The sequence below is a fragment of the Ascaphus truei genome, chromosome 4, assembly GCF_040206685.1.
Source record: "Ascaphus truei isolate aAscTru1 chromosome 4, aAscTru1.hap1, whole genome shotgun sequence".
Taxonomy (NCBI): domain Eukaryota; kingdom Metazoa; phylum Chordata; class Amphibia; order Anura; family Ascaphidae; genus Ascaphus; species Ascaphus truei.
Window position 1 is genome coordinate 12,900,764 of NC_134486.1, and position 13,106 is coordinate 12,913,869.

At 45.4% G+C, this 13,106-nt stretch overlaps 1 protein-coding gene across 1 annotated transcript in view; it reads left to right on the forward strand.

Annotated features, from left to right (window-relative positions):
* LOC142492222 (vomeronasal type-2 receptor 26-like) overlaps window positions 1–13,106 on the forward strand; it is a 107,809-nt gene that overhangs the window by 5,511 nt on the left and 89,192 nt on the right. The window contains exons 4-9 of the mRNA XM_075594891.1: window positions 4,372–4,582; window positions 4,987–5,173; window positions 6,085–6,376; window positions 8,227–9,045; window positions 9,202–9,269; window positions 10,207–10,309. Of these exons, the coding sequence (XP_075451006.1) occupies window positions 4,372–4,582; window positions 4,987–5,173; window positions 6,085–6,376; window positions 8,227–9,045; window positions 9,202–9,269; window positions 10,207–10,309 (1,680 nt within the window). The remainder of the gene's footprint in view (window positions 1–4,371; window positions 4,583–4,986; window positions 5,174–6,084; window positions 6,377–8,226; window positions 9,046–9,201; window positions 9,270–10,206; window positions 10,310–13,106) is intronic.

Sequence of the window (13,106 nt, forward strand, 5' to 3'; positions counted from 1 at the left end):
AGCAGGTGTAAGGTCAGGGGTTGAAAGGTAAATTTGTGTGTCGTCAGCATAGAGGTGATATTTAAACCCAAAAGATGTGATTAGGTCACCTAGAGAGAGTGTGTAGAGAGAAGAGGTATGTGCAGAGAGTGAGTAGAGAGGTAGACAAGATGTCGCTAGGGAAGTGGGCTTGGCAAGGTATGCTAAGTGGCAAAGGTGTGGAATTCGTGCATGCCGCAGCAAACCCTGAAGCCCTCTTCCCGGCTCCATGAACTGTGGGCAACCTTGCTATAGGCGGAATATTTGTTTCCCACGTAGCGATTGGCTGCAAAGTATACAGATAGGATTTTTGTGCCGCCAATCAGGAGATAGAATCATCTAAGCAGGATCCTAAACTTTATCACATCGTAACGCAAGTCTATAATTCTTAAGAACTAATAAATCCCAAACCAATCCTACAGCGGGAAAACGAAAAGATTATCTTCGGTGGATAAAAAGTGGTTGCGAGTGGCGCCGTGCTCCTGGGAATTTGTGCCAAGAGACATTATTTCTGTGAAGTTCGTTCCAGGGACATTTTATTTTGTTTTGCCCAGTCCCTGTAAGTGTTTATTCATAATATTTTGTAAATTAAGGTGTGTATGTTCATTTTGTAAATAAACCACAATTTATTTTATCTCTCACTTTGCTCAATCAGATGATCCGGGTATTAAGGTGTTAAGAGCTCTGGCCTCCCGTGAAACTTAGGCACTAGGACGACTGGGCAAGCCCAAGGTCTCTGGGATGGTACAATTAACCCTAGGACTAGCATCTCCTCTACCTCCCTCTCTATACTGCCATTCACTTCTGCTGATACTTGCTATGCATGCTTATGCAGAGGTCTCAGCACACAGGTGAGCACTGGGTGATTTGTGATATGTGTTCTGCCCGGCTTGTCCATGAACAGAACCCTATGCTTATCAAGCATAGCACTCACCTTGTACCCTCTGCCGCTCACTGAGCTCAGACCCTATCTCAACCTGCTATACTGTGCGCCCTTTCCTAGTCTCCCTTAGGAGGTCAGGCAGAGCATTGCTTGCCGGGTCCCCCATCGGTGGGCTACATATAGCCAGCACTGATACCACACTTGGTGCAAAAAACTCTTTCAGCATATTAATGTGATAAATTCTAGTTCTTCCTTTCTCGCCATCTAACTGCACAATATAGTTGTACTCATTCATCTTTCTGAGAACTGTGTACGGTTCAGAGCAGGCAGACATTAATTTGTTCTGCCGAGTGGGTTTAAGAACAAGTAGTTGCTGTCCTGTGATGAATGATCTGCTACGGTTATTTTGGTCATACTAAGCTTTCTGCTTGGTCTGAGCCTCCTTGAGGTTAGCCTGTACCAACCCCATAAGCATTTCTAGCCGGTCTCTGAGATCGGCTACATACTGAAGCACAGAAGCATCAGTATTTGTAGTCTCCCCTTCACATACCTCACGGAATAGGTTCAGAGGTCCCAGTACCTGCGACCATATCGCAGCTCAAAGGGAGAGAACCCTGTAGATTCTTGCGGTACTTCTCAGTATGCAAATAGCAATTGCTGTAAGTGAATCTCCCAGCCCATCCCATCTACTTCTATAAACGCTAAAAGCATCTGCTTCAGGGTAAGATTGAACCTCTCATATAGCCCGTTGGTCTGGGGGTGGTAATGGGTCATGCGCTGGTGCTTCACCTCGCATGCATCCCAGAGACACTGTAACAATTCACTCTTGAATCGTGACCGTTGATTGGTTAGAATCTCAGTAGGGAAACCTACTCTAGTGAAAATCACAAACAATGCTTTTGCTACTGCCCTAGCATCGATGGTGGAAAGAGGTACAGCCTCATGGTAACGGGTGGCAAAATCCACCACCGTGAGTATGTAACGCTTGCTTGACCAAATGGGGATCATGTCCATAGCTACCCTCTGGAAAGGTTCCCCAATTACCATAACGGGTTAATCACCTGATCATCTACCTTACCCACTCGCTGGCAGGAATCACAGAAGCGGCAGAAATCTGCCACTGCCCCAAATGCAAAATAGTGGAAAGAAACTAGGGCGCTCAAACAAAGCTCCCTCTGGAGAGAAACGTATACTCTAATGTGTCTGATATGATGTACAGATGGATGGAGTAGGGCAAAGAGTAATATAGATAATACTGGCCCATCGTAGATACTGCTGCTCGACCCGAGGAGTTTTGTCCCAGTGATCCTCAGTGGATAGTGAGAAGGAGAGTAGGGGAGCGCAAAAAAGGAAAGGTAAAAATACTATAAGTATTCCTGGTATCGACAGCTGGTATAATAATATCAGCATGCAATCCAAAAGGCCGGGGATGGGTGAGGAATGACACACAAACCCAATAAAGTGCAAGTCACAATACGATCCACCCGTAAAATAGGGGAATAGCCAGGGGTGACGGGAAAAATATATAAGAAATAGGGACTCACACGACCATGTGTGAGTCTGTACCACACAGGGTGTCTTGGGCACTGATAGTCTATCGTCGCATCTCTCTGCGTGTACAGTGGTATTATAGTGCTGGGAGATAAGTCCTCGTGATGCACCAGATGTCAAATAGGGTAGAGAATGCCCAGATGGTATGGTTAAAGTACAAAGTTTAATAAAATCGCAATACATAAGTAACAAGGCACTCACATGTGAAAAAGCAGCAGTGCTCCTGACTTGTCCGGGCTGCGTCTCACTAGAAGCTACTCTTTATACCTCGTACGGTCCACAGAGCTGATGGGTAGTGATGACGAAGCGCTACGGTGGTCAGCAGGAGCCAGGACAGTGAACGTTGCCCGAACTACGCCTTTCGTATTTCGCAATACTTCATCAGGTTCGGCAACGTTCACAAATGGCAGGGCATCTCTTAAGTAGCCCACAGTCAATTGAAATAATTAAACACCTGAACTACTTACACTATAAAGCCCTAATCTATATTCTGGGCATTAGCGACAGTTGCGTCACACACAGTAGATGTGCAGTGAAAATACCCACACGAGTATTATATAAATTTATAAAATCAAACATAAACATACTGTAACTTCATACTGGGACTGATTGCAAATCCAGTACCCATAGTAGAAATACATGGCAGTGAATTACAACGTTCACTAATGACAGGACGTCTCTTGAATATCCCACAGTCAATTGCAATAATTAAAACACCTCAACTACTTAACAGTGGAGCCCTAAATTATATTCAGGGCATTGGCGACAGCTACGTCACCCACGGTAGATATTACAGAGTGATGTAAAGTGCAAACACCCACACCAGTAAAATAAAAATAAAATCACATCTGGACATAGCTACATACTGGGACTGATTACAAATCAAGTACCCATAGTCAGGGCCACCAACAGAAATCATGGGGCCGAGGACAAATGAAAGAAGCAGGCCCCCCCCCCCGAACCTATAGCACACCTACCGCAAAAAAATATTTTTACATACTGTTTTCTTATTGTGATACAGAAAAAAACATTACAATGCAACCTATTTATTTTTATATTTTCAACAAAAGATAGGTGACTGGGTGTGAGGATTCGGGGATCGCGGAGCTCACAGCGCGACCCCTCCTCACATCCTTTACCTCCTGCTGCTGCCGTGGTGCGTCCCCTTCGCTGGCGCCGGTAATCTCCCGCTGCCCTGGGGTTTCCCCGCCGTCTCCGGCGGTCCGCCTCTGCTCCAAGGCTGCCTCTCTGTCATGCGGCGGCCATTTGTCCCGGGCGCGCGTGGACAGCTAGCGCCGGGTAAAGATAATTTATTCACTGCACTAGCAGTGAAACCACACCCCCAACTGACTTACAGGCTATTTCCCCAGACCAAACTAACTCACCTACCTGCCAATCAAGGGGACCTATCCAAGACAGGTTCACGCACTCCTCCAGGTCTGTCCCCGCTTCTGATTGGTCAGCTGCAATTTATATTGCCTGTCCTGCCACTTACTCATTGCTCGACGTAGTCTCCGACCATTCACTCAGGTCATGACTCGGCTTGACGGACGGCAATCTCTGGCTATAGACCCCTGCCTGGACAACGACCTTCCGGAATTCTCCAATCCCTGACCTTGGCTAACGGCAACGACTATGTCTCTTCTTTACCGGAACCGGCAAGTATTGCAAAAGCTATCACCACCTGGCCTGGCAACGCCTAAAACACCACACTACGGACGCGCTCCTTTTGCTGCAGGTGCGTGCAAGTATACATCCCCACCTCAGTAATAGGGACGGGTCTGGTCTGCGGGCAGCACCGTCATAACATTATGTCGGGCCCACAAGACACAGACCAGACTGATCTGGCCTCCATGATAACGACCATCTATCAAAAAATCCAGGCCTTAACGGATCAAGTGGCTCTCCTCACCCAACAGGTACAGGACCTTACTCTTCAGGCACCGGCGCAGGCAGAACCGGTATCCATATCGTCCCCAGATCTAAAGATTCCAGCCCCGAAGCCATACGCAGGGGATCCACACGCCTGTCGTGGTTTCCTCAACCAATGCAAGATCCTGTTCGAGATGGCCCCGCAACAGTATTCCACTGGTCGTAAAAAGGTGGCTTATGTCTACAGCCTACTAACAGGTAAAGCACTGGCATGGGCCTCCCCAATTTGAGAACTGCGTCCTGAGATCACCCGAGATTACAAAGCCTTTAGACGAGACTTTCGACAGGTCTTCGATACCCCCGAACATCAAGAAATTGCTTCTGACTCTCTGCTTCAGCTTTCACAGGGACGTCGGCCTGTGGCCCAATACGCCTTGGAATTCAGGAACATAGCAGCTGACACGATAGGATCAGGAGGCTTTAGTCTCTGTCTTCTGGCAAAGCTTATCGAATTTTGTGAAGGACGAACTTGCATCACAACCCAGGCCAGGACTTCTGGAGGACTTAATCTCTCAAGCCATTCGTATGGATCAGCGTCTTCAGGTACGCTGCGCTCAGTGCCAGCTACCCCAGTCTATGCCCTTCTGTGCCCCTTTTTTCAGGTTCTCTACTACCACGGGACCCGCCGTCTTCCCGCTGCCCGTTCTGGATGCCGATGCAATCCGGAGTCCCGCGTCCTAGGCTACCCTCACACCAATGGCGCCCAACCGGAGGCTTGTGTTACCATTGCGGGTCTTCCAAGCAACTGACCCATGAATGTCCACCATGTCCGGGAAACAACCACGCCCAGTGAGTATGAAGGGGCTCTCCCTAGGTGCTAGATCTCTTTGTCCCCTTTTAAGGAAGGAACTTCCAAAAAGATTGACCATTCTCTATCTGGTCCTACCTTCCGCACCTCCACAGCAGCATTTATCGATTCTGGCGCAGGAGGGAACTTTGTGGACCAGATTCTCTCTGAACAGAACTAGATTCCACTCTTTAAGAAGAAGTCTCCCGTTGCCTTGGTCGGGATAGACAATCGTCCGCTCACCCCGGCATATATCTCCTTGGAGACTGGCCCCATCACCCTTTCTTCTCATTCCCACAAGGAAACCCTGGACTTTTACGTGATCCATGCTCCTGGTACACCAGTCACCCTTGGACTGGAAGACCTGGCATGGTATCCGCCTCAACAAGCCGGGAGCTTTGAAACAGAAAATCCTTTCTGTTTTTGGCGCTGCAATCTGTGCAATAATAGGACCGTGTGCATTTGTGGCCCTGAATACATTAAGGCTAACTACATTTGTATCTTCATAAGGACATAACAATTAGAGGTTGTTCAATTATTATTTTTTTACTATAATTGTGCATGATGTGAAAACTACCAGGAAAGAAGAAAAGATCTCAAAATGTACAGTTAGAGAAGAGAAGGGAGTGGGGGATGTGATAGAAATTTTGAAATACTGTACCTCAAGGGTTTAAACAAACTACAGAAGAAAAGCACATTTCAGAGATCGAGAATTGCTAAAACAAGTGATCACACATTCAAACTTGAGATTGGGAGGCTCAGAGTAAAATGTGAGTACTTCTTTATAGAAATAGTGGTGGATTCATGGAATAGTCTCCCAACAGAGCTGGTACAGGCTAATAAAGGAAGGAGCTCAACATAATACATATTACATTGTATAGCTTGCCATCCTATGTATCCTATCTTCTTACAGATATTCTATTCGTTATTTCCGACACTTCATGGCCTTTGTTTTCGCTGTTGAAGAGATAAATAAACAGTCAAAGCTCCTACCAAACATTACCCTTGGATTCCAGATTTACGACTCTTGTCTGATGGAAAATAAAGCCATAGAGAGCGCACTAAGCATATTAACAGGAGCGGTGAAAGCTGTTCCCAACTACAGCTGCTACTTGAATAGTAATGTGGTGGCCTTTATAGGACACATGATGTCTTCATCCACCTACTCACTAGCAGGTCTTACTGGGATCTACAGATATGCACAGGTAAGCAGGAGATACAACTGGTGTATTCTGGTGTCAGGGTTTGTAGGCTGCACTATTTCTTCTTTATGACTTTTTTTTCAAATAGAATAGACTGAAATGGTTCCTAAATTCCTGAATACTCAATTATAATAGGAATTATAGGACATCTCTGTAAGAGCTTTGCTTGCATATTTGAAATGTAAGTAAAGTAAAACTTAGCTAAAAAGAGAAGAAAACTGTCAAATACCCTCAATACTTTGAACATTTATTGTCAGGTCAACCTGTGGAAGAACAAAAAGGGTGATCAGTGCGCAGCTAAAACATGGTAATACAAACAGTGCTATTAAATGCAGTGTAGCGTGAAAATAAACAATAGTTGAACCTTGTGAGGGAAGTCACTATAGTAGCATCTGCAGCCTTTCTTGAGGGGTGGCTCGACACCACTTGAGCTGGAGAAAAGACATAAAGACAGGGTGCACAACGCACATAGTGAAGCACAGTAAAAAAGATAAATTTTACTAAAAGATTAAAAAACAAGCACTGGATTCGTGGGGTTACCACACAGAGGGAGGGTTGGAATCACAGCTCTTCAACACATAGGATGGAAGACACAGGATAGGAATCTCCGTGTATCCTTGAACTACGTTTCCCTCATCTCAGGGTAACCAGATGGTGGGCACAAATGAATAAGTCCCGCAAAAAGTCCCATAGCGAGGCACAAATGCCTCCTCGAGTCCCACAGCTGCAGAGCACCGACAGCACGCCTCTCAGTCCCGTGGAGTACCTCCTGATGACGTCACAGGATTCTCCTCTATTGCAATGCAGAGAGGAGTGTCCACAGCGGTGTACAGCACACAGGGCGGCGTATGGAACACAAAACAGCAAGCGGTGATACAGGGGACAGGGAGGAATACACCAAGAATATACTTGGCTAGAGTTGGGTCAGACAAATGAGCATAAAGACCTTTCAACGCGTTTCGTAACTGGAAGTTACTGCTTTCCAGTTACGAAACGCGTTGGAAGGTCTTTATGCTCATTTGTCTGACCCAACTCTAGCCAATAAGTGCAGCAAAATCAGACAATAGGAAAGGGAATCCCTGCCCGGAAGAGTTTACAATCTAAGTGATTGGAGACTTACAGAGACAGCAGGTGAGGGAATAAGTGCGGTGGCTAGCAGTGCTTTGCCTCAGTGACTGTGGGTGTTGAACACTAGCCATGAGTGCAGGTTATTGGGATGTGTGATTTGTGACGTAAGTTTTAAGGTTTGTCAGTATTAGATCAATCAGATAGGTTAACACCATTAGCAAGGAAAGAGTTGGTAGGGAGGCGAGGATGAGAGCAGGTATGTATATGGCTGGGTCCAGTATTTGGAGAGATATCCCCTGCAGAAAGAAGGAGTAGATAGAGGTTGTGAATAGAGGATTTGTGGGTGTGTCTACTATTAAGGGGTAAAGAAGTTGTTGGGAGGGAGAGGTGTATAGATAATTGTGCAGTGCATGGGCACAGGCTTAGACAGAGGGGAGGATAGAGGAAGAAATAGGGATAGGAGGGGAGAGGGGAAGTTGGAGAAAACAGAAGTGTTTACAAAGATGTGAAGAAACAGTATACAGAAAAAGCAGTAGGGATAGCCTACTCAAACCTTGGAGACCTGGTATTTTTAACAGACTATAATGATAATAATTGTAAATATAATATTTGCATTCTTTCTTTCTTGTTCCTGAATATTCATGCTTTGGAGACAGAAGTATAAAACATTATCTGTATCTTGTCTTTATATATTAAGACATTCTTAAACAATGTGGTAATAATCTGATTTATTGGCTATCATGGTGTTGCCTGTTTTCATTATATTATTTTCCTGTTCTCTGCAGATCAGTTATGGAGCTATGGATCCCATTTTTAATGACAGAATACGATTTCCATCATTTTACCGCACTGTGCCCAATGAGCGAATCCAGTATAAGGCCATCATTCAGTTATTACAGCATTTTGGCTGGAACTGGGTTGGGATTATCACTTCAGATGATGAAAGTAACTACAGAGTCGGCAGGGAACTACGAGATGAAATAATTAACAGCGGAAGCTGTGTTGAATTCCTCATAACTGTTCTCGCTGAAGACTGGTACTACAAAAATATGGATATTGTCCTAAAATCCAGCTGTAAGGTGGTCATTGTATATACCAACCCAGCACGTTTAATATCCATCTTTAAATATTCTTCCGATGTATCTGGATTAGGGAAAGTTTTAATTCTACCTGCCACATTGCTGACAGTCACAGAATTACATGAGCTCTATGGCATTGAACAGTTGAATGGCGCTCTGAGGTTTTCTGTGCAAAGAGGGGATATCCCAGGTCTGCGAGATTTCCTACAAAGTGCAGATCTCTATAAATATCCAGACAATATATTTCTCAAGTATATCTGGGGAGACACATTTGATTGTTTGCCTCAAAATATGACATTATTACCAGGCCCTTATAAGACAATAATTCCAGTCTCTGAATGTAAAGGTAATAGTGACCTCAGTGTGTTGGATCCCTCGATGTACGATGTGAATAATTTCCGATTCACCCACAGCGTATATACAGCAGTTTATGCTGTTGCACATGCATTGCATGACATGTATTTACACACTAACCACAAGCTCCCAAAAACTGATATCCCAAGTCAGACCTGGCAGCCATGGAAGGTAAATATTTGGGTGAAGATGTATATCATGAATAGGGATGGATTTTCCTTGTGAAAATGAGCAAATATCAGGAAAAAATTATGTACATGTGTTTTACTAAAGTGTAATATAGGAATTTACATCTTAAATATTACACTTTTTTCTTGACTCCTTCAGGTTGATGAGATTAATAGTTTGCATAACGCGACAGAAATTAAACAAAATATAGCTACATCTGTACATAAGTAAAGAGAAAGTTGAAAAAAGGCGCTTCCGCAAAGAGTGGTCACTAACAATAACGTGATCTGTATTAAGTGCTCTAATACACAATAATAACTTCAAGTGACAGAGCTAAAATTACCATATAAACATAATTGTGCAAAAATAGTGCAGTGAAAAAACAAATATGGTTGTTACTCCCTGCTCAAACCCTCTGGTGGGTCCTGTTTCCGCTGGTCCCAAAACACTGCATTTCTTCTTACAATCCAGGTACAATGTAATGCTGTTCCCCCTGGATTGTGAGAAGAAATACATCTGCACATAGAAGGGGAGAGAATATTACACAGGAGGGTTAAAAGGAAAATATTTTCATACTAGAAAATCCTTGATTTAAGTGATTATTTTTCCTAATTATTTTGAATATAGTAATGTTAGCGAATCTGGCAATAACTCTTTATAATATGATATCAAATGAAATTGTCACTTTATTAATGGAATTTAGTGAGTAGGGGTGCTTCAATACTATGTAATAAAATAAAATAAAAGCAGCGCTATTGCCTGTTAGAGATGTGCAGGGAGAGGGATCGCTTCTGTCTGCTCTCACTGCACAGCTCGTCTAGACTGGTGTAGCCCGGTAGGATTGCCACAGTGAGGGTCCCATTCAGAAGCAGGGAGCCCGCTATGTTAATCCTGATGGGAAATTAGTCTGGCCGCGGGAAAGCCGCGAGCAGGCAGTGGTCAGGCAGCTTTCAACTGTGGTTTCCTGGCTGAATACTCAACAATACCTCTTACTGCCTCTGTAGTAAGTTACCAAAACCAATAAAACTGAATATACCAAAATAAAAATGTTTCACAAATGGCCCTAAAGTCTAGATGTGTTTTTTATTTTTAAATATAAAGATATTGATTTATCTAAATCATGAAAACATTTTTACCACACTAATTTTCTTCAAATTGCATTAGAGTGAGTCCTCGCTTATCCGACACAAAGCGTCCCGCAAACCCCTGCCGGATAGCAGATTGTCGGAAAGCGGGACCAATGTTAACAGGTGGTGATTTCCGTCGGGTACGCGAAACTTGCGACGGATGATGCATTTTTTTATTGAATTAGCCGCTGTCGGAAAAATCATCCGACGGAAAGCGAAACGTCGTAAACCGAGGACTACCTGTATATAGTTACTGTACTTCTAATAAGTAGGGCATGCTTAATATCTATTGAGAATATCAATAAAAAAAGAGGAATCCTCATGGGATGAAGGCTCTGCACAGTAAGAACCACGAGAAAGCCTTCCCTGTTGCTGCTCCCAAACTCCAACCGCGGAGAAACTCAGAGCTCCTGAACCAGCAGGTGAGCTATAGTTCCCATGGAAACAACCATGCAGTGGCCAGATCTTCCATGGCAGGGGGGAACAGGTACTATACACTATACAGTGGTGGCGCAGCTGAGTCTAAAGGGGCTGGCGCCGCAACCCGCGTGAAGACGCGGGTTTGTTATTTTTTTCCCTCAGCGTGCCGCGCGTCACTGATGCGCGGTCACGCTTCATCGGGTGCGTGCGCACGTGGCGCGCGTGCCCAGGGCTCCCCGAAGGGAGCCCTGGTTACGGGAGATGTGGGGGAAGGCGGTGGGGGGCCCTGGGGACCCGGTGGACCCGGAGAGGGGAGGGGAGAGGCACTGATCGGAGGACCAATCTGCGAGGCTTCGGCTGGCGCGCGGGAAAATTCGGCGCCAGCCCAAAATCTGCCGCGGCACAAACCGGGTGAGAATTAGACTCAGCTCGGCCGCGACAATATTTGGAGGCACTGCTGAGATGAGCAACGGGGGCGGCAAAGTATTGCTGGAAAACCCGCTATAGGAGAAGTTAATGGGAGCATTCACCGTATCCAGGCCAGAGCATTTCTTTTCGTTTGCAAGCGGTGTTCCCTGGATGGAACTCGCTCATAACACAACCCCACCCTCTGCTGCATGAGATGTGCCTGAACCCACTGTTTCAAGGCCATCGTTTTACCTTGTCCGGGATGTTATGCAGATCTGAGAGGTGTCAGAATCACACTGTATCAGGGCCGGGTCACATCCTCTTCCAAAGGTGGAGAAGTGTCTAAACCTCACAGTATCATGACAGGAGCCGCAGATGGTATGCCTTTAGGGGATAGTCTTGAAAGATAGCACCCCGCGTTGGACTATCTGTTTGGTGCCTTTACAGTGCTATGTTCCAGGGTTGAGAGGTGCCTGAACATAACCATTTCAGCCAAGGGCACGCTGCAGCACATGCCCCAGGGGGTTGTGACTTAAAGATATCAATCCCCGCAATGGGACAGCAGTATGTGCTCAACTACTATGAGCTAGATCCCCGGGTGGGATAGGGTGCTCGAATGGGGACCTGGCGTGAAAGTTAGCCCCCCATATTGGGACTATGCGCTTGCAGTTGGGGAGGAAAAGAGTGCCTGTGGAGCATGCCAGCCGGTGTGGGGGCTTGAAACATAGCCCCCAAATGATGGAGCTTGTTGCAGGCACTAAAGGAGGAGAGTTCAGGGTCCCTTAGCAGGATAGTGATGAAAAGTGGTGCTAAGGCGCTCCTATACAGAGTAATTAAATGTGCTCAAATAGTAAACAATATTGAAACGCTAACAAGTGTATAATAAAGTGCTGAAAATTAAATACAAATAAGTGAATGTGCAAGTGCAGTAAATAGGTAATAGGTCGCAGCTCAACCCTCTGAAGAAAGATCCTGGTTTTCTTCTGTGTAGTTATATTTAAAGTTTGGGGAGTGCAGATATCACCATTTATGAAAAACATACTGTATATACTACATAGTGTAATCAGCTTCACAAGTGTTCTTAATTCTAGGATTCAGCCAAAAGGGTACTCACAATCTCTCAGATCAAAAAACATAATTTCCCACATAACATGTGGCTCAGGGTAGTCAGATGTTAGTTTATCTAGTCGTTTGGTGATGGTGGTCACAGTGTGATGTATCCTCAATGAAACAGAAAATTCCACAGTAGTGCAACACTGTATAAAATTCAGGGGTGTGTATTTAATAATATATCATACTTACATGAATAAAAGGTATCATAGGCACATAAAAATAAAGATGAGTGGCTAGTCGATATCTCCACTGCTCAGTGAGTGTCACTTCCGGTGGCGGGTCGCGTCCCTTCTGGTGCCTTCGGGATCGTGGAGGAGGACGGGCAGCAATTCTCATGGAGGATATCAGTAACGCCGACTCTTGAAGAAGCTGCAAAGTGAAACGCGTAGAGTAGGCGGGTGTGATCGGATGCGAAGCCAGTAAAGCCCAGACGCACATGTTGCTCAGTGTCGGAAGGTTAACCATTGAACTATCTCTGGTTCTACTACTATGGATATGTTTCCATTCAAGCGATATGCACTGCCTGGAGGCATTCTAATGATGTGGGACAGAGAGGAGAAATTCCTGCACTATGTGTGCCTGATTTGTGGTTACCCGGGGGGCGAGATAGGAGATGACACCCGTTGCCTGCGGTGCGATGTGGCCTATTTGCAACCGTGGCTGCCGGCCTGTTACTGGCCTATATTGGCCTTATCCGAGCGGAGGTGCGGAGTCTGTCAAACTGATCCGTAAGCTCCAGTGAGTGGCGGAGACTTCCTCTGTGGACGCAAAGAGGGACTTCCTGACAATACTGTACGATCTCTTCCACTCTGGCCGCAATGCTTCCCGCATTGTCTTTTGCGGGGAATACTATAACTCCAGCCCAGACCCCTATTGCCCGTATTACCATCCCCGCCACCTTCCCAGAGACCAAAGATTTAGATAATAAATAACGTCCCCTATCCCCTCTGCCACGATCATCTACCATGACTGTAGCACCAGAACGTACTGTTAGAA